General features: G+C 44.0%; 1 protein-coding gene across 1 annotated transcript in view; it reads right to left on the bottom strand.

The window, feature by feature from the left end:
* The window catches only part of LOC115390821 (polycystin-1-like), a 76,478-nt gene that overhangs the window by 39,974 nt on the left and 15,732 nt on the right, over window positions 1-20,772 (bottom strand). Inside the window, 8 exon segments of the mRNA XM_030094830.1 lie at window positions 5,696-5,873; window positions 8,312-8,489; window positions 9,153-9,413; window positions 10,178-10,431; window positions 10,986-11,149; window positions 13,442-13,513; window positions 14,414-14,482; window positions 14,622-14,693. Coding sequence (XP_029950690.1) covers window positions 5,696-5,873; window positions 8,312-8,489; window positions 9,153-9,413; window positions 10,178-10,431; window positions 10,986-11,149; window positions 13,442-13,513; window positions 14,414-14,482; window positions 14,622-14,693 — 1,248 coding nt within the window.

Raw genomic sequence — 20,772 nt, forward strand, 5'->3', positions numbered from 1 at the left:
TGGGTCTGTGTCTTTGTGTGACAGTTCTGAGGAAGTGCCCATTCGCATACTGCGTGACACGGGAGCAGCGCAGTCAGTGATTCTGGCTGACGTGTTGCCCTGGTCAGAGGTTTCTTCCTGTGGATACAGTGTACTCTTACAGGGAATTGAAATGGGACATGTGCCGGTGCCACTACATTCTGTTAAATTGCGCTCAAAGTTGATTAGTGGCCAGTTTAAGGTTGCATTGCAGAGCTCTCTCCCTGTGAAAGGTGTGTCTTTAATCATGGGAAATGATATCGCTGGTGGGTTGGTGTCACCTGTGGTTGAAGTCTTTGCTCCTCCCAATAAACCTGCGTGTTTAGACACTCTGGGAGAAGATTTCCCATCTGCCTTCCCTGCTTGTGTGTTTACCCGTGCCCAGTCACGGAGGTTTAGGGAAGAAGTATGTGGATTAGAGGATACTGTGCTTTGTCCTTTATTCCAATCTGATGAAAATGTGTCACCTTCCAGCCCTGTGAAGAACCAAGACTCGGTTAAGCAGGTGAAATCATTAACTGATGAGTTAGTGCTCCCAGTGACAGGTGATACTCTCAGAAAAGCTCAAAAGCAGGATCCTAGCTTAGCCAACTGTGTTTCTGCAGTGGTAAGCTCAGAAGAGGCTTCTAAGAAAAAGGTAGCCTATGTGATAGAGGATGGTCTTTTGTTGCGTACCTGGATGCCTAGGAAGGGTACGGATAGAGTTTTGGATTCTGTGAAGCAAGTTGTTGTCCCAAAGCCATTCCGTGCTCAAGTGTTGGCGCTAGCCCATGATAGCCCCTGGTCCGGTCATCTAGGTGTCACAAAAACCTATGACCGAATCCTCAAGCACTTCTTTTGGCCGGGGTTAAAGAAAGATGTGGCTGCACATTGTAGGACCTGTCATACCTGCCAGATTGTGGGTAAACCTAACCAGGTTGTTTCTCCAGCTCCTCTCTGCCCAATACCAGTCATGGCAGAGCCGTTCGAACGCGTCATAGTGGATTGTGTGGGTCCACTGCCTCGAACAAAAGCAGGTAATCAGTTTCTAATAACAATTATGTGTGCCGCTACCTGTTTTCCAGAAGCCATTCCAGTACGCAAAATAACCGCTAAAGTTGTCATTGCTGTTCTCACCAAATTTTTCTCTACATTTGGCCTACCAAAGATAGTCCAGACAGATCAGGGTTCCAATTTCCTGTCAAAGTTGTTTTCCCAGGTTCTCAAAACCCTGAACATAACTCACAAAGTGTCAAGTGCCTATCATCCTCAGAGTCAGGGGGCGTTGGAAAGATGGCACCAGACTCTGAAGTCCACCCTCCGCAAGTACTGCTTGGACACCAGCAAGGACTGGGATGAAGGTATTCCCTTTGTGTTGTTTGGTCTCCGTGAAACTGTGCAGGAATCCCTTAAGTTTAGTCCTGCAGAGTTGGTCTTTGGACATACGGTGCGAGGCCCATTGAAAGTTTTGAAAGAGGAAATGATCTCCACAGATCCAGCTCCAAGAAGTGTGCTGGATTATGTCAGCAAAGTGAGAGAGCGATTACATCAAGCTTGTGCCTTAGCTAAGGAAGCGTTGTCATCTTCCCAGGAAACCATGAAGACGTGTTATGACAAAACAGCTGTATCCCGAGTTCTCCAGCCAGGTGACAAAGTTTTGGTGCTGTTGCCAGTCCCTGGTTCTGCCCTGTCTGCCCGCTTCAGTGGTCCATACGTGGTGGAGAAAAAACTCAGTGACACGGATTATGTGATACAGACGCCCGACCGCAGACGTCAGTCCAGAGTGTGTTATATTAATATGCTTAAGCTGTATCACTCTAGAGATGGAGAGCCTTCTAGTGGTGGTCCTGTTCCCGTGTTAAACGTCACCACTCATAGGGGTGGTGGTGTTGACGAGGATGATGACCTCCACTTGGCTAAATGTGAGTTTGGGAAGGCCACAGTCACATACCTCGGGGAGGAGGTAGGCCGTGGTCAGGTGAGACCAATAGCAGCAAAGGTCTCTGCCATTGCTGACTTTCCTGCTCCTGCAACCCGTAGACAGTTGCGCCGATTCCTTGGTATGGCTGGCTACTACAGAGGATTCTGTCGTAACTTTGCTACTGTTGCAGCTCCCCTCACTGGTCTGTTGAGTCCCTCTGTGCCATTTCACTGGTCTGGTGAGTGCCAATCTGCATTTGAGTCCATCAAAACACTGCTGTGTAGCTCTCCTGTTCTGTGTGCTCCAGATTTTGCACGACCTTTCAAGCTGCACGTGGATGCAAGTTCTGTTGGTGCTGGTGCTGTTCTTGTTCAAGAAGATGCCGAAGGAATTGATCACCCCGTCTGTTTCTTTTCCCGCAAGTTCACCCAGGCCCAGACCAGATATTCCACCATCGAGCAGGAGACGCTAGCTTTACTTTTAGCATTGCAGTATTTTGAGGTGTATCTTGGCTCCAGTCCATTTGAGATTGAGGTTTTCACTGATCATAATCCCCTGGTGTTCCTGAACCGCATGTATAACCATAATCAGCGCCTCATGCGCTGGGCATTTATGGTTCAGGGTGTGCCGCTGGTTGTTCGCCACAAGAAAGGTTCTGAGAATGTGGTTGCGGATGCCCTTTCTCGAGTCCACTCTTAGGTAAGCTATTGAACTTTGCTTATTATTATATTCATAATTACCTTACATATATTGTCAAGGTGATTTTTGGTTGTAGAGATAACCTAGAGGGGTCCTGGATCCTGTATGTTTCACAATCCCACGGGATTGCTCTTAAGGGTGGGGGTGTTACGGCTGCTGCCTTTGTGTGTCATGGTTTGATCCTGTTTGTCTCCCCCAGGTGTCCAGTTGTGGTGTTTTTCTTTCCTTTCCCAGCCTTCAGCCAAGACCTCACCTTTCCAGCCAGCAGCCATCCTGGACACCTGTCGCCAATCATCCCATCAGCCAGTCAACCAATCAACCTCCAGTCCTGCCCATATATATTGTTTTGCACCCTGTGTTTCTGGCTGTCTGTCTGTCTGTGAGAGAGAGAGAGATCACTGCATCTCTTGGAGAGCTTTTTGACTAAAGTTTGAGACTCTTGTTTTTGCCCTCCTCCACCAAAGCTACTATTTGAGGACTTATTTTTGTTCAACCCTGCCTGTCCCCACCTAGTGTGTTTTGTAGTCAACCCCATTCTCTGTATTGTCTTCTTCCCTGGAGAAGGGCTCCAGGTAAGACACCCCGGGGTCTACATTTCTGCACGTAGGTGACTTTCTGTATATACACATTAGGTAAGTGTGGGCGGCTGCCACGATCTTCTGTAGCAGGTAGGTAAGGTTCAGGCATAGTTAGTGAGTTAGGGCTTGTCACTGTGTAAGATAGTTAGGGTCATAGGGTTGAGGTGTAGGAGAAGATTAGGGTTTTTGTGTTTAGTGGCACCGCCCACAGGGCCCTTCTCCTAACGTCCGCCTGCCCTCCATTAGCTCTCCCCAGTTTTGCTGTTTGCCAGGATTTTTTTTGTTTAGGCTCATTACGTTTTGTTGTTTAAAGCCTGCTGGCTGCATTCTGGCATTTTTGTTGTATCTTGTGAGTTTGTTTGTAACGTTGCTTCTGTTTAATTATCTTTTGTTATATAAATTCCCTTTTCCTTTGGGGAAAAGGCCACCCAAACTCTTTTGTGCTGCACCTTGCTTCGTCCGCACACCACCTGAAGCATTTACATCAGCCAGTAGGCCTGCGCGTAAGCGTTGCGTTTCCCCCCCCCCGCTCCTAGCTTGGCCATCTATAACATCTTAAGGGGGGGGGACGTAACAGTGAAAGAAAAAAATCATTCGGTTGCTCTTGTAAAGGTTATCACGCTATGCTAGTTTACAAAGATTACATGTACACATAACGCTCCACAAAACATCCAGATCTGAGAGACCCAAGTCTCAATAAATGACATTGAAGTCAGTGACTTCAGCTACTCTTCAGCAATCAATGATTGCAGAGCAGAAGCCAGAAAAGAGGCTGTGATTGAAACCTGGTGAGCTGGTCCAGAGGCAGCGTCAGATACTCAGTGCTTTTCTCTGATTATGTCGGATAAAATGGATTTTCCCTCCATGAGTTGACTAATGGACTGCACAAACTCTTCCAGTTAACGGAAATCAGTGTGACTCAAGAAGAGCTCTTGACGGACGACGGACAAGAAACCGACAAACATTTTAGTCAATTTGTTTGATGCTTCACTAATAAGTTCACCAAAACATACATGTACGATGAAACCCTCTTGATTTATTGGATTTGGACGAGGAGTTATAATTTCAAGAAGAAAGCGGGGAGAGAAAGGGTATTTGCGCCAAAAAACAAGGACTGATTACTGGTCCTTATATAAGTGAGGGGGTGGAGGAAAACATGAGCGGAGGAGGAGAGAGGGGAGAAAATCCATCTGCGGCAGCTTTCGTCTTCTCTCATCTATCTCAACGCATGAGGCCAAGGCCTCTGCCCTCACGGACACACATGCACACGCACTCACACACACACACACACACACACACGCTAACGCAGCTGTGCTTTTACAGATGTGTTTGTGTGACTTTCATCCACCTCAACACTTTACGCTCAAGAAACTTTGTCCTTGGACTGCAGCCAAACAGAGCTCCTTTCACATGGTGTTCATACACAGCGCATCACACACACATTCACAGTGCGTACATGAAAGATACGTGTTGTTATGATGACGAATGTGAACGCGTCAGTGCTGTTTGGGAAACCCATGCAGTACGACTTACTGTATTATACACATTCAGAAAATAAAGAACAAACTGTTAGTTGATTATATTATCAAATGACAACAAAATCAGCATTGCACGAATGGCCTATAAATAATAAAGAACCTGTTTACACTAAAAATACATGCAAAAAACATGCAAACAGTCCAAGTTCAAACAAACAAGTTGAAAGAAGAAAGAAAAATGAATTTGCATGCAACTGTTTCCAGTGCTTATATATTTTAGTCAGTGAGTGACAAATCAACAGCCAGTATTTTCATGTTTGTCTCTTGTGCTTTTTGTTAGATTCTAACTCTGTCTCTTGTCTCTTGCTCCTTGGCTTCACCTCCTCGTGTTTCATTACTGACGTCCTTCACCTGTGCCCGTCGTCACCTGGTGCCTCGGAAACGCAGAGGCCAGTCGTCATGCGTTCTCAGTCAGATCACCTGTGTTCCTGCGTCTCTGGACTCCTGTGCGTTTTTTTTTTTTTGTGAACTTTGCTCCCGCGCTGCAGATTCTCAATGCCCTTTGTGGACTTTGCCACTTTGAACTGCGGGGCTTTTCGTTTGATTTTGTTCCCGTGTTTTGCAGCAAAATGAGTTTTTCCTTCAACTCCGGTGGTTTCTGGTACACTGAGTCCTCATCCTCCAGCTGACATGTAACCGTTGTCTGTTTGAAGGCATCTTGCTACTAAAATCATGGTCACACAAACAAGGATGACGCACCATGTGGAAAAAGTTGTGAGCTTATTGTATTTTCTATCTGAAATCTTCCTGCAGGAGTTGGTGAATAATACTGCCAATGTATGAACAGAGACATTTATGCATGAATTGTTGCACACCGCTTATATATGTGAGAACACACAGCAACACTGAGACTTCATAGAAATGTTTTTTGGATTTTTTTTTTTGAGGATATACACCACTGTAAGTATTTTGCAAAACATGGACACCAATGCTGAAACTACACAGAAGGAAATGAAACTCACTGTGTGACTTTGGGTGCCAGCAGGCCACGCAGGGCGTCACTCCTGACGATGGCCAGCTCGCCGCTGCGATCCAAACACTGCCGTCGAGCGTCGGTCCAGCTCAGCTCGCCGGGAAGGATGTGGAAGCAACTCGAGGACTCGGCGAGGAACACGCTGTCCCGCGGACAAAGAGGAGACGCTGAAAGAGGACAGAAACATTGACATAATTCCGACTGTGAAGTCACGCTGCTAAAAACCATTACAGCTCTTAAAATAGAGATAATTGAACTGAAACTGCTCATCGAATCAATGGCACTCCAACTGTATGCATTCATTTTATTTACTAGTTAAGACCTTGATCATGATGATGTATTTTAATACCTTATCATAAATCTTAACACTACTATAATATTACTGCTACCTCAGTATTATTAATACTGAGGTAGCTTGAAATTTAACCAATTAAAAAAAAATCCCAAACTGTTTCAAGTCAGATTGTTAAAAATATTTACAAGTCCCGAAGGAGAGATTAGAACTTGCTGATCATTAAAGATTGTAAAATGTTCTCAAAGAGCTGGAGAGCTGGAGAAATCACTAATATTTTCTACAGAACATGCAAAATTTGTTCTGAATGTTTGACAGTACAGTACAGTTAATGTTCACTGCATTCTTTTTTTCCTCCAAACATGAAGAAGAACCGTGTGTCTGATTTCGCTGCTATTAGATAGATAGATAGATAGATAAAAACTTTATTAATCTCCCAAGGGAGAAATTCAGGTGTCCAGCAGCACACAAATCATTCACAAGCAAATAATAAATAACAACAGTACAATAAAAGTGCTCGTAGTGTACTTAGTTTGGCTCAGGCACATCTGTTCAACAGCCTGACTGCTGAGGGGATGAACGACCTCTTGAAGCGCTCAGTTCTGCAGCGCAGTGACCGGAGCCTGTTACTCCGGTCGCTTTTTTGAGCTGCAACTGTGTCGTGCAGTGGATGTTTGGGGTTCCTCAAGATACCCTGCATTAGAGCCCCCATCCTCCTCTCCAAGACTGCTCCAAAAGAGTCCACCTTCCTCCCCATCACAGACGTACACCTCCTGATCAGTCTGTCCAGCCGATTGCTGTCTCTTTTTGTCATACCGCCACCCCAACAGACAACCCCAAAGAAAACAGCACTTGCAACAACAGACTGGTAGAAAATGTACAGCATGTCACCACACACGTCAAAGGATCTCAGTCTCCTCAGGAAAAACAGCCTGCTCTGACCTTTCTTATACAGGGCCCGAGCCTGCTCTGACCAGTCCAGTTTGTGGTCAAGGTTGACCACATTTTGACTGGTGATGCACCGGCACACACTCTGGGCTCAGTGTTAGACAAGGCAGGATCCAACTTCTTCCTGAACTTTGGTTCAGTAAAGAGAATGAAAGGATTCCGTTCCAGCAAAGCACCTAAAATATGAGGCCTTTAAAGATTTGGATGTGAGAGGAAAACTTCATCAACCTTTCTTCTCATTATTTTCTATCATCTTTATATTTCTTCTGAAGTCACATCTGTGGTGCCGTGGAAATTAACAACAAAATACCTCAAAGAATCTAAACACTGCATACATCAACCAACAGTGAGACTAGAAATTAGAAATAATTGTCACGGCAGATGAGTCGCGGTGTGATAAATGTGGACGGGTGATAAGTTTGATCGTGTGTGAGCCAATAGCCGCTCGGCTCCGAGGACTTTAAACAAGTGTAGAAGTCAAAGTTTGACCTCGATGTCTTTACTGTGGTCACGCTGACATTTTATGCTGCGGGAGGCTGCTTTAATTAACAAAGTACATCTGCTCAGAACTAGAAGGACATACGCTCTGTATTCCGAAGACATGACCGGAACAAAACGCGAAAATATGTGGATTTAAAAGATGGTGGAGTCAAACCACAAGCAGAAGAACATTCGTTTTAAGGGGAAAAAAACAAACATTTATTAGGTGTACACAATTAGCCTGGGCAGTGCAAATCTGTATACTGTACACATAAACAGTTCGGTGAGTAAATCTACATGTATGTATGCTTGTATGCATGTTTGTAACTACAAGGTTTGTTTTAAATTAATAACTGATGGATGAATATTGCCTGGAGTAAAACAGATGGCAGGAGAATTTTCACAAACACTGGAAAGGTGACTCAAATTATTTTAAAAATACAGATTTGAATGATACCATTTCTCAATAAATTATGGACCCTTCACCTTCTATGATTACTTATGAACCTTGTTTATGAGCGGTGAATACACTGTAATACTTTAAGAACAAGCTCAGAATACATTATACTGTGCAAAGTGTTAGTGTGTCAGGTTGCTGTTACTTTTATGCAAATGCGTACTTTTTGGCTTTAATTGAGTGATATTAACAAAGTTCTCCCTAGGATCTGGCACTTAATAGTGAAAATGGCAGGTACACGTGGCTCTTAGGCTGTTCTTTTTACTTTTTTGTGTTTTCCAGGCGACAGAAAGCCATTTTCCCTGATGCTCGGCCTTCCATCAGCGGAGCACAGACTAATTGGATGTTGATTACTCGGAGAGTCCGACGCCACGCTGAAAATGCTTTGGTTGTCCCTCAGCGGAGGGGAGAGCGCTGATGAGTTTTACCTTTGGCAACCTGGACGCCGTCCTTTGTAATCTTCCAGTCCACGTCCAAGCCCAGAGCACCCCAGCTGACCAGTCTGACCTCCAGACTCTTATTCGCCACAGCAAGCGTCGGACAGTGCAGCTCCAGTTTGGGGGGGAGAGTCACGATCACTTCCCCTCGTGTGGAGACCTTAACAACCTGGACAAGTACAGGCAGACGCCGTCAGTGCAAAGCCCTCAAAATTCAACAGAAGTAAAACAATGTCCTCTTTTCAGAACCTCTTGAAAAACAAAACATTCCAGTTTCCTTTGTGATACAAGCACAGCTAGAAATCTATTTTTACACATGGTTTGTAAGAGAAAACAGAATTCCTCTTTAAAACCGCAAGGAACCAGAAAATGACCACAGGAACAAATGAATAACACACTTGCATTACGAAATGTTTACAGAAATGCAGTCCAACAGTCTCACTGTCCACAATAATCACTGACACTATTGGAACTGCGAGTTTGAAGCTTGTTGAACTGAATTCAATAGGATAACTCAAATATTTTTAAAGTTAGAGTTGGCTTGAAAGCGTAGCACACGGGAACTAATTATGAGGAGTGAATTTTAAAATGTCAAAAATTAGTTTCAATACATTGATTACAAAATAAAAGCAGTTGTCATTATTAAAACAGAAATAAAACCTCATGTATTAATCCTTTATTCCTCCAGTTTTCTTGCAGAAACATGAAAAACTGAACTTGAAAACAGTACGGCAGATTTTCAAATATAAGTAGAAGTAAGTTATATTTAGGGTCATTTCTCTGCTAACACATTCTGTTTGAGATCGAATTTCTTTCTTCCTTCAGCTCTCACCTCCTTGTGTTCGGCCCAGGCGGTCACCGTCACCGCGTAACGTCCCGGAAGTCCGTATTTGTGAGACGCGGCGGTGATTTCCGCTCCCGTGGTGTTGAACCGCGAGGAAGCGTCACCAAAGTCCCAGGACAGCGTCACGGGGGTGACGGACGAGGCGGCGGAGAAGGCGGCGAGGTCGTGGACGTTTTGCGGCGGGGGCGGCTTCAGCGTGACGGAGAACTTCACCACAAACACGTCATGCACCTCAGTCCACTCACATTGCTGTGAACCGAAGGAAACCGTATCAAGAGGAGGGATGACTGGCAGCATGCGAAAATGTTAAGAATGAAAACAAAACATTCTTTTTAGTTGGGTGATTTCAACATTGCTGTGAGGGTCGTAACTTCACAAAGGTAAAATGAACTACAGGTCTTAATCTGCTGTTTCTCCTCACACTGCTGTAGGGAGTCTGTGGGCAATAAGGAAGTCATTAAGACCACAGATGGAAGCCGTTTGTCGGACACCGGAAGGTTTAGAGGAAATCCTGAACGTCGTGCATTCAGCGGGTAAAAGGCTACAACACAGAGGAGGTTTCTATCAGAAGAAAAACTTTAGGGAAACGTTAATTTAATTAACATTAAAGATTTGATTGTTCAACCTCTGTTCAATTTGTTTTCAATTTCTTTTGCCATAAATCTCAATTTATTTCAATCGCATGCTTTAATCAACATTATGAGTGAATTTTCTTTCTGTTCTGTTTTGTTTTTTTTGTTTTTATATAACACATACTTAAATATGTTATTATTAATAATATGTTTTATTTATCACGTTTGACTTTGTTTTCTTGTAGGGTGTTAACACTTTTCCCTCCGTTTGTTATTTCAATTAATCCAATGGTTTCATCCATTCATTGGTCTGCCCATTTTCAATCATTTCAACTGATAACTATAGATATTCAGATGAATATATGTGCAGGTGTGTCAGGGTTAATATGGAGATTGCGCAATCCAAGAAGCCACAGAAATATGAGGACCAGCGAGGATTACCGCCATGACTTCTGGGTCGGTGCAGGCGTTGGAGCACTGAGCTTTGCTGATCAGGTTCGGTTGGGAGTTGGTGCTGCAGAGACACTCGTGTCGCTCCCCCAGACCGCCGTAGAGGTGTGACGCAACGCCGAAGCACACGCTGTTACACTGCTCGCGGGTGAAGTTTCCAGGAGTGGAAGAAGAGAAGATGACGAGCTCGATCTGTCCTCCTCCTCCGCTGCTGCTGTCCCTCAGACAGCCGGCGTAGGTCGGACCTGAAGCCGAGAGAGACGTTCAGCCGCCGTGTTTATGTGATTCATGTCCTTTTTCTGTCTGTGCTGTTCGCCGTCTGCGCCCAGACCTGCGGTGAACGGCTCAGACCGGTTTACTGTTTGTTGTTTGTGATTCCTTCCTGTCAGTATTGTTTTTCTCTTTTTCGACAATCACTTTCAATTTGGTTCTGCAGGAGGTTTGATCATGGAAGAGGAGAGTTTTTTTTTCCTCTACAGCTCATGTCTGGATTGTTAAATTGCTGTTTTGGTGTCTTGACTTTATTACACTGAGAACAACAACAACAAAAACTTATTCCACAATGTCTGCATAAGAAAACCTAAAATTCTGTAGCAACATTTGTGCTCTTTGGTTGGAGATTCAATCTGAAAAGGACAAAGCAGTGACCTTTACAAAAAACCTTTCCTTAGTCAAGACTCTCTCGAATGACTTACAAGGCCCGTACTTAAAAAAACACTCTCCCGCTGTGAGGTTGTTGCTTGTGTGTGTGTGTGTGTGTGTGTGTGTGTGTGTCTCATGCAGCAGCAGTCATTCATACCACAGGTGCGGAGGCTGGTATTGAGCAGGGGCTCTTGGCGGAGCTTCGGGGGCTGGCTGCAGAGCATGGCGTGTGGGCGCCGAACTCTCACCCCTTTCTTCTGGAGCTGGCTGACCAGTCGAAACAGTTTACAGTCACATTTAAACGGGTTTCCGCTCAGATCGCTGCAAGACAAACAGACGAGCGGCGGGTGATGAGGGTGAAACACACTGTAACTCAATACGATGACACACAAGTGTTTGTATTAATAAACTGCCTGAGCAGAAGGCAGACTCTTTCGCCACAACGCCATGCGGTTGAGATGGACACAGTATCTGGGCTCGCATTAGCTGATATACATGTAAGGCCTTTTTTTCTGAGGGCCTCGATGTTTCAAGCCCTCCGTGTACTTTTTGATCGATAAGACGTGTGAGCTGTTCACACCACAGGCCCGAACGCAGCCTCATGCTACCAGAGGTGCAGGCATTCAAACTCTGCACTGATACCAAGACAGATGGTTCCTGTTCTCTTAGGTCTGCAGAACACAGCATCCATGCTATTGGAGGAGGTGTAGATTTAGTTTATCATACCACGGAATAGTTTTAAATTTCCATGTAGTCAATTTTAAATGAGCTTAGGTCCAAAAAAAAGACGGTTGTGTTGTCAGATCATGCATTTGTGCAGAGATCCACGACAGTAAACTTTGTCGAGGATCTCTGGGTGTTTTCCATTGCAGTGGTTTCCAGTACAGAAAGATGCACATTATTATTGCAGCGCTGCCACAGGGCTGCCCCAGGCTGCAAAGAACACGAGCAGCCACTATTGATTATCAGCCTTATATATGGTGCATATGGACTGTGTTCTCTGACTCATCCCATCATATGATGTATCTTCAAACGTCAAACAGCTTGATGGTCTTACAAACTGTCATCACTCACACAACAATGAAAATCAATAACATATTACTTTGGGTACATTAGAAATTTGGTTATTATTTTCTAAGTTTATCTTCCGAGAGCATCTGGCCCTTGGAAACGATCCAGCTGATGACCTCCTGTTTGACTGCCGATCATTATGGCTTCATGAAAGCTGCAAATCATTGTATTAAACGGCAACTCACATTTTACAATAAGCTCTTTGATTTGGTGTCTTACAGTAATAACCACTTTCACCTTTTGCCATGCCGTTACAGAAGCCCACAGCAGATCTGGTGTCAATTTAGCAATGTCTAAAATGTAGTAATGTATTCTAACATGCTTAAAATCATCATTCAGGCTTTTCAGAGGAGAGGAAAAAATGTCTTGAATAGATGACAGTCATACAATATACCGATATATATAATGAAAGGTAATTTATATGGCACAATGAAAGGCCTGCCAAGTCGAAAAGTAGAAAGGAGAAAAATATAGGTGGTGACAATGTGAGAGAGGAGTGAAAAGAACAATTATATTACGTAGCATGTGCCACAGTCTTTCAGACGTGTTCTATTAGTGGGGAGGTTATTTGGTTTTGCTGAATTACAGAGTTTGCTGAGAAAGGAACATTTTCTAATTTTTGTAATTTTCTCTGTGAATAATCACGACTCTATTCCACCATGAAATCAAGCTTTAATGTTCTTCTGTGACATGACTGAAAATTTCCTGCTCATTGAAGCCCGTTTGAATCGCAGTTAAAGACGCCTCCTTTTTGGTCTGCTGGTTCCACTGAGACCCTGTGCTGTACGTCTCAGAGAAAATCCGAAGGCTTTAGATCCTTCCTGTACATTTTTATCTATTCTGTCGTGCATTTAGAGTTCAGCACTCATAAGGGTCTGCTTTTCCCGAGGGCAGCGGTGGCCTAGAGGTCAGAGAGGTGGGCTCTTTAATCCGCCGTTGGATGGCCCGTTGGTCAAAGTGCTTTTAATTGTGCGGCCCCGTCACGATGAGCAGTGAGTAGTTTTGGGTGCCTGATGTGATTTCTGCTACAGTAGCCCCTCATTCACATCTCCCACAGATCATTCTCTAATGGCGACATCAGAGAGCTTCGGTAACCTTTAGCTTCGTTGGTTCACTAGTTGCTCAATTTTGAACCAATTTTGGTGCAGACTGAGAACACTCTACCTGCTGCTACGGAGACGCTCTGACCCAGTCTTCTAGTCTTCTAGACATCACAATTTGGTCTCTGTCAAAGCCACTCAGACTCTCACACTTGCCTTCATTGATTACAGCAACATCCATAGCTCCTCTGCTGCCTCTTATTTTCCACCTACTGACAGGTTGGATATACTGTAATGAGGTGCGCTTCATCTACCAACATTTTAAATGCTGTCTGATCAATAGATGTGTGCTGGTACGAATAGTTTATGGATCAGTTTGGCCTTTCTGTGAGGAGCTTCCACATTCTTCCCATTTTGTTGTAGATGAACCAGGCATTAAAGAAGAAGACAGTTTAGAGACAGACACACGGACAGACAAGAAGAATAAATACTTCAGACTTACATTTGAGTTAAATTACACAGGTTGTCACTTATCCGCTCGTCTATGGCGGCGATCAGGTTGTTGCTTAAATCACTGAAGAAGAAAAAAATGCTGACATGAGAAAAAAACAACAACAACAACAACCAAAGATATCCTTGAACTTTTTCAGTTACACTAATTCATGGAAGCTACTTGAATACTGAAGTGACGGCGTTATCTTTGTTGAAGCCAATACTTGAGTACACTGCATGTAATAGTCATAGTTATCCAATTTTCCATGAATTTAAATGACTTTTTGAAATGTGTTCATTATTCTCTCGTTACACACACACAAAAAAAAATGACCTGGATAGCTCAGATAAAAATCAGCTTCTGTAAAGGAACAATTAATTGAAATTCAACCTCAACCCGAAACAAGAAATTCAGACTTCTGGTGTTTCTTTTTTCCGCCGTCTCCGTCCATCGGCACTCTTTCCACACTCCTGCCTTTTCCTTCAGCTCCCTCCCTCCTCACTCCGTCCAGAAGGCTACATAATGGGGCCGTTGTGTGGCGGTTTTGGAAGAGAACTGATGGAAACCATCAGAGTGCTCTCTCATCACACACACACACATGCATACAAACATGTGCTTAAACGCCCATTGAATGGGTGGAAGAAGTAAGGTAATGGATGGAGGAAGGGGGGGGAAGTCGACAGATGGAGAGAGGGAGGTAGTGGGAGCCTGGAGCAGCAAGCTGTAATTGAACTTAATCGTGCTGTGATTAGCGTGTGTGTGTGTGTGTGTGTGTGTGTGTGTGTGTGTGTGTGTGTGTGTGTGTGTGTCTGTGTGTGTGTTTCTTTCCTCTCCTTTTTTTGTAGGAAGCTTGCTCCTGGGATTTCTGCCTACTTAAATCCAGAATACACCAAGTCTTACTCTCTTTTCATCTCCTACATTTTTATCTCCTCTCCACTTCAGGAGTGCCTGCTCCTCATTTCCCCTCTGCTATATACTCACAGGATTGACAGCGGCCCCCAGCAGAAGACTCCTCTTGGGAGAACATTAATCCTGTTCCCTTGAAGATGCCTAAAGTAAATACATATATTAGCTGAGTGAATGATCTTATTCAGTAATCAGACTTGCTGATGTGTCCATAAATATTAGCCTGATTTAAGTGAAGCTACATGAGAGCATGAACATGCAGGGTATCCGGATGTGTACTTACAGCTCCTGGAGACCAGGGAGACGTTCGAGCAAGCTGGTTTCGAGGGAGGAGATGTGGTTCTTGGACAGATCACTGTGGGAATAAACCAACATGTCCACATTTACAATGCATACGGGAGAGAAACATGGCAGCGTGCAAACACAAAGAAACACGGCAGGATTTTATGAATCCTGTTGGCATTACTGGCTGTCTGAACAGGGAGCTAATGGAGAGGCCTGTGAGTGTCACAGTATCATTTTTATGCTATGAAGATGTAAATGATTTCACTAAACCAGGCATGACTCAGCGACCCACCCCTTCCTGACACATATAAATGTTCCTTTGTTTTTGATCATAGTTCGTAAAAAGTAACAATAAGTCTCAGTAAGTCTGTCTTTAACCCCTTTGTAACTTTACTGAATTGCAGCTGGAATTCAGAAACCTGAATGGAAAAAATTGGTACGACACTAAGCAAAGAGAGTACTGTAGCTATTTAGTGCTGCACATCAGTTGAGATGCTTAACTCACAAGTCAAAATACAATGAAACTTTCCAATAACTTAAAACTCTCTGATTTTCAACTGAATTGTTTAAAAAAAATAAATCCTAGGCTGAATCAACTCTGGCATTAAACTCACAATATTATCTGCTAGACAACTTCTCACTCACACAGAAAGTAAAATGAAAATTCATAAAATATGTTAAAATATGACAGTCCTGCGAAGCCGACTTCATTGGAAGGAAAGCTTTCTCATTAGGAAATAGGTGCTTTTCAGCTTGAAACTGTCCCTGAGAAGGAGTACTAATGTGACGCCTATTAATGTGATCTGTGGCTTCATTTTTAATTGAACAATGAGGAATAAAGCCCGGCGTGTCACACGGGCATTGAGGAAGGTGAACGAGAGCTTCCAGAGAATAACAATGGAAATGTCAGCCGCTCACATTAATATATCTGAACGGTATGCGTCACAGACGAGCTTCGTTTAACATTTGGCAAAGCAGCACGTGTTGAGACTACAGGAAGTTTGATCTCTCTTTTAGCCTTTCCTCCTCACTTAGGCACTATCACACATGCCTGACAGAAAAAGAGTGAAAATCAGCAAACTGAGCTCAGGGTTACATAAATAGAAGAAAAATACTGTTAGTGTTGTCAAATCTGTTCAAGTTGCAAACAAAGAAACCTTCCTAACTGGACTGAAGCCAGGAATCTCACGGTGAGGTGAGAGCATTAACCACCACTTGATAAGACATTTTGATTGCATAAATACTAAACGATGAATACAGCTCAACCAAAGCTCTGAAGATTGACCAATCTGAAGAAATGTCATGAAGCCGCTAAATTTGAGACTAAAATGAAGATTGTACCATGCTATATATATATATATACATGCCTTCTTGTGCATATTATCTGACATTTCTGGAGATCATGCTTCTTAAAGATATAGATATGAGTTATTGGTCCAGCGCTAATCAGGAAACAGAGACAGGCCATACATGACAAACTGCTAATGGGGTCTATAAAACACCCACCACGACTTAACACTCACACATTAGAATCTCCGCGCCGGAGTTTGAAGAAGTAAGAAACAGCAAATAATTACTAAGGAAGTGAGAAAATTGGACCGGTTAAACCGCGGAGGTGAGCTGCCAGCTCACTTAAGTGGCTTTGGTCTCTCCTGAGTGTCTTTGTAACAAAGTCTCCACTGCACATGGGAGAGATGAAACAAGACGAAATGAGAGAGAGAGAGAGAGAGAGAGAGAGAGAGAGAGAAGGAGGAAAAGCACAACAGAGGGACAAGCAGGCAGAGGCTGAGAGAGAATCGAAAACCATGTGAGTGAAAGAGAGAGAGAGAGAGAGAGAGAGAGAGAGAGAGAGAGAGAGAGGGAGACACAGCACGGCATTGAGAAAAGCAATACACCACGTAAAATGCAAACAGTGGACTGGAGCATCGATCCGTCTTTCTATTCTCGGATAGTTTAATCTCAATTGACACACAAGACCGACAAGACAGTCTGAAGCAGGGAATGGATGAGTTCCTGTAGATGGGACTGCATTCTCCCACAGTGTGTGTGTGTGTGTGTGTGTGTGTGTGTGTGTGTGTGTGTGTGTGTGTGTGTGTGTGTGTGTGTGTGTGAACAGACCAGGACGCCCGTTCCCAAAAGGAAACATCTGTACATTCCAGACAAGCTGTGTAAGAAAGATGGAGCCTGAGTGAGAGAGAGAGAGAGAGAGAGAGAGAGAGAGAGAGAGAGAGAGAGAGAGAGAGAGAGAGAGAGAGAGAGAGAGAGAGAGAGAGAGAGAGAGAGAGAGAGAGAGAGAGAGAGAGAGAGAGACTCTGCTAAACCCATCAGAGGATGAGACGGGACGGCTAAAAAACACTCCACCCGCCCGCTATCATTCACACATTAGACTGACACTTGGTCTTATGTAATGATTTCAGAATCAATGCCAGACGTATGTGTGTTTGCATGTGTGGGTGTTTGTGTGTGTGTACATTCTAAATACTACACAGAGAAAAGTAGAGTAAATAGAGATATTGTGTGAGTGTGTGTGTGTTTAACATGACCATATAATGTGACCTTCACCATGTCTATTAGCAACAGACTCCCGTTCTCTCAGCTCCTGACACACATGGTTTCACTCGTGTGTGCGCACACACACACACACACACACACACACACACACACACACACACACACACACACACACACACACACACACACACACACACACACACACACACACACGAGGTATAGGCATGTGCACGAGCGAATGCGAACACATATGGTTCTGTTTTACTGACAGTGTGGCCAATGATCTAACAACTCCTTATACGGCCTGTCTGGTGCCACTTATTCTGAGCTGGAGGTGGAGAATGAACACAGACACACACACATACACACACACACACACACACACACACACACACAAAGACACGCACGCCCATGCGCACACACGCTCACACTCTGGCAGAGGGAACAACACAGGAGGAGCGGGCATGAGCTCTGGAGACAATCTAAATACAGGAAAGGATAAATCTGCAGCAAAACGAAGGAACGGATGACATGAGAAAGACAGAGAGCCACTAAAGAAGCCCAAGCGCGTCTTTGATTTTATCGTCACAAAAATCAGAAGAAAACGCTGCGAGTCGGATGATGTAAACTGTGGCGGAGGTCCGACGGCAGCGCTGATAGGTATCTGTTGCAGTGCAGTGGCAAAGTGGTCCCAGACCGAACCAGCGTCGGTCTCCGCTCCACTAACCCACTAAACACAGTCTCCTCTGTGGCGGCTTTCATCCACTCAGCCTCCGCTGCTCCCCACCTACTTCTCCTGCCGTCCCTCCTTTCTCTGGTGACGGGTCCAGGTCTTAGAAACCCGAGTGTCTGTCACTGATTGAGCTGGTCGGCCGGAGGCAGCGTGACTGAGGTTCTAAACTGAAAGCCCACCATTGTTTTCTCTTGCTAAGCACAAACTCGGGACCTCGTCATGCTTGGGTATAAAACAGCAAATCACAGAAACATATAACTATTGCTTAAAATCTTCCTTGAGTTTTAAACTGTTTTATTGCTAAGTCACAGGAAATATCAACCAGCAGCTGCTGGAAAAATGACTTTGTTTTGGGTCAGAGTAAACATGGTGGAAAGCGGAGCTCAGAAACACTTTCCATCTTTGATGTGGGCTTATTTTATCTTAAACTTGATTTTGATGCGTCCTGTATCGAGAGAGCAAAGTTTCATCCAAACTGAAACATATGTGCACTGTGTACACACGGTGTTTCACTGCCTTTTGTTTTTTTTTGTTTTTTTGTTAACTAAAAATTAGGGCTGTCAAAAATAACGCGTTAATTGCGTTAATTAATTAATGTAATCAATCTCTTTAAAATTTTTAACGCAGTTTAATGCATGCGCATCATGACAAGCCTCACCTCTACCAGCGGGTGGCAGTAGTGCACCCGCGTGGAATGCAAGCTGCCTGCAAGCTGCCAGCAACGGAAGAAGAAGAAGCCTCACCTCAGCCTCGGCTGATCGAGAAGCTTTTTCGGCACTACAGACTGTTTATCTGCTCCTTTATTACGGATTATTTAGAGAAAATTAAGCACATACACTGTCAGTACATTATCATTAAGTATTAAAGTTTATTTAGCCTTTTTTTTCTATTTCTGAATCGTGGGGGCGGCGCCCAAGCGATTAGTTAGTCTGCAAACCTTGTCCTCCCTCCAGACAGAGTCTGCTCTCTCTTTCCACGAGTTTTTCACTCTTTCGGTGTCTTTAAGTGGAGCCATCAGGCTGGAGCTCCGTCTTTCACTTTTACCGTCATGTTTTGTCTGCTGCGCGGACGTCCGCGGACCCGCGGATCAGTCCGCGTGGAAACTAGCGGACAGGAATTCATGATGATTTTTACGTCACGCGGACCAACGCGCAGCGCACACCCACGCGGACATGAGAAGCATGGACGGGCAGCAGACAGGAGGCAAAGGAGGCCTGGCGTCAATTCATTTATCAAAACGGAAGAAGAAAGCAATATGGAGGGAGATAAGCCGGCTGGCCCCATGGATTCTACTTGTTTGGTTAAAAAAATGTTGAAGCAGTTTTCTGTTTTCCACACAAAAAGGAACACTGGTTTAAGAATGCCCTGTTTAATTGTGTAAGAATAAAGTGTGGTATCTCTTAGGGCCAATCCCAATTCTACCCCTTACCCCTACCCCTTAGCCCTTAGCCCTACCCCTATCACTCTCCTACCCCTTTTAGAATAGGGCTGAGGGGAAGGGCTATCTTTGCAGCACTATGAATTGGGATACCCCTTGGCCCTTTAAGCCCCGCCGCGCTCCTATAACAACAAAAAATTATGGATATTAGAAATGATAGAAATTACATTAGAAATTACTTTCATTTTTTAATAATGGTATTATTATTTACCTTATATTTCTTTTTGAGGTTCTCCCACTTTTTTGAAGCTTGCTGGGCTGTAACTTCCCCTTCCAAGCCATTTTCTTTTATGAATTTCCAAAAGTAATACAGATATATTTATATAAACACGTTTTATTACTGACATATTATAGCTTACACGAATAATATAATTTACTCCCAATGTGTTTTGGCGCTGTATTTTGATTTCAAAAACTTTTCTTCCTTTTTATCCTCTAATCCAGGGGTCCTCAAATACAAATCTTGAAGGTCCACATTTGCTTTTTATATACAAGCATGGGTCCGGACTTCAGCGCCCTGTGGGAGAGGGGGGGCAGCGATACCGAGGACTGCCGAGCAGTGCGGTGCGACGGAGCGCGCTGGATTACACCACGCGCAGAGCGGCGCGGTGCAGAACGGTGCTCACACGGAACATGGAGCGTTTAAAGAAAGATTTTTTTTCTTTTTTTTTTCCATACATTTGCCCTGGGTCCGCAGCGAGGTGTGCCGCGGTCCGGTCGTGGACCGCGGTCCGCTAATTGAGGAACCCGGCTCTAAACTGAATCAGCAGTCGGGTTTCATCGGGGGTCCCTGTATCTAACATATTACATTAAAAACATGATAAAGGATGACGTTAATTCAGTGATTAGTGCTCTAAAGAAGTTACAAATTCACGATTGGAAACGGTGCTGCGCAGCGCTAAAACGTTAATCCATGACTGGGACACTGTCACGCTAGTTTATCTATAAATTCAGTGAAGCAAATACACTTTTTATAGCTTTTTTAATAGTATACAGAAAGCAATCTTACATTTGTGCGACTCCGTGGTGGGCGCCATGTTGTTTTTTTCTGGCCAATGTGAAACTCCGCCTACCCCTATTGAGAATAGGGAGCATCGATGCAGACTTCGCTGAAAGGGGTGAAATAGCCCTTCCCCTTACCCCTACCCCTATTCAAAAAGGAGAATTGGGATAGCCCTTAAGCCTCGTGAACGCGCATATCATAGGGGTAGGGGTAAGGGGTAGGGGTAAGGGGTAGAATTGGGATTGGCCCTCAGTTTTACTTTTCTTGTGGTACTACATTTGTTACAGACCTAAAAATGTAACTCCTGCCAAAAGCCAACTTTAGAGGGACTGCAGAGGGAGCACTGCACACACACAGACATTATGTTATGGTGTGCATGTTTTAGTTTTTTTGAATATTTATTTTATTTGGAGCCTTAAATATAAAACACATCACGTGTTAAATATATATAATCATGTCCTGTC

This window comes from Salarias fasciatus, chromosome 6 (assembly GCF_902148845.1).
Source record: "Salarias fasciatus chromosome 6, fSalaFa1.1, whole genome shotgun sequence".
NCBI lineage: Eukaryota > Metazoa > Chordata > Actinopteri > Blenniiformes > Blenniidae > Salarias > Salarias fasciatus.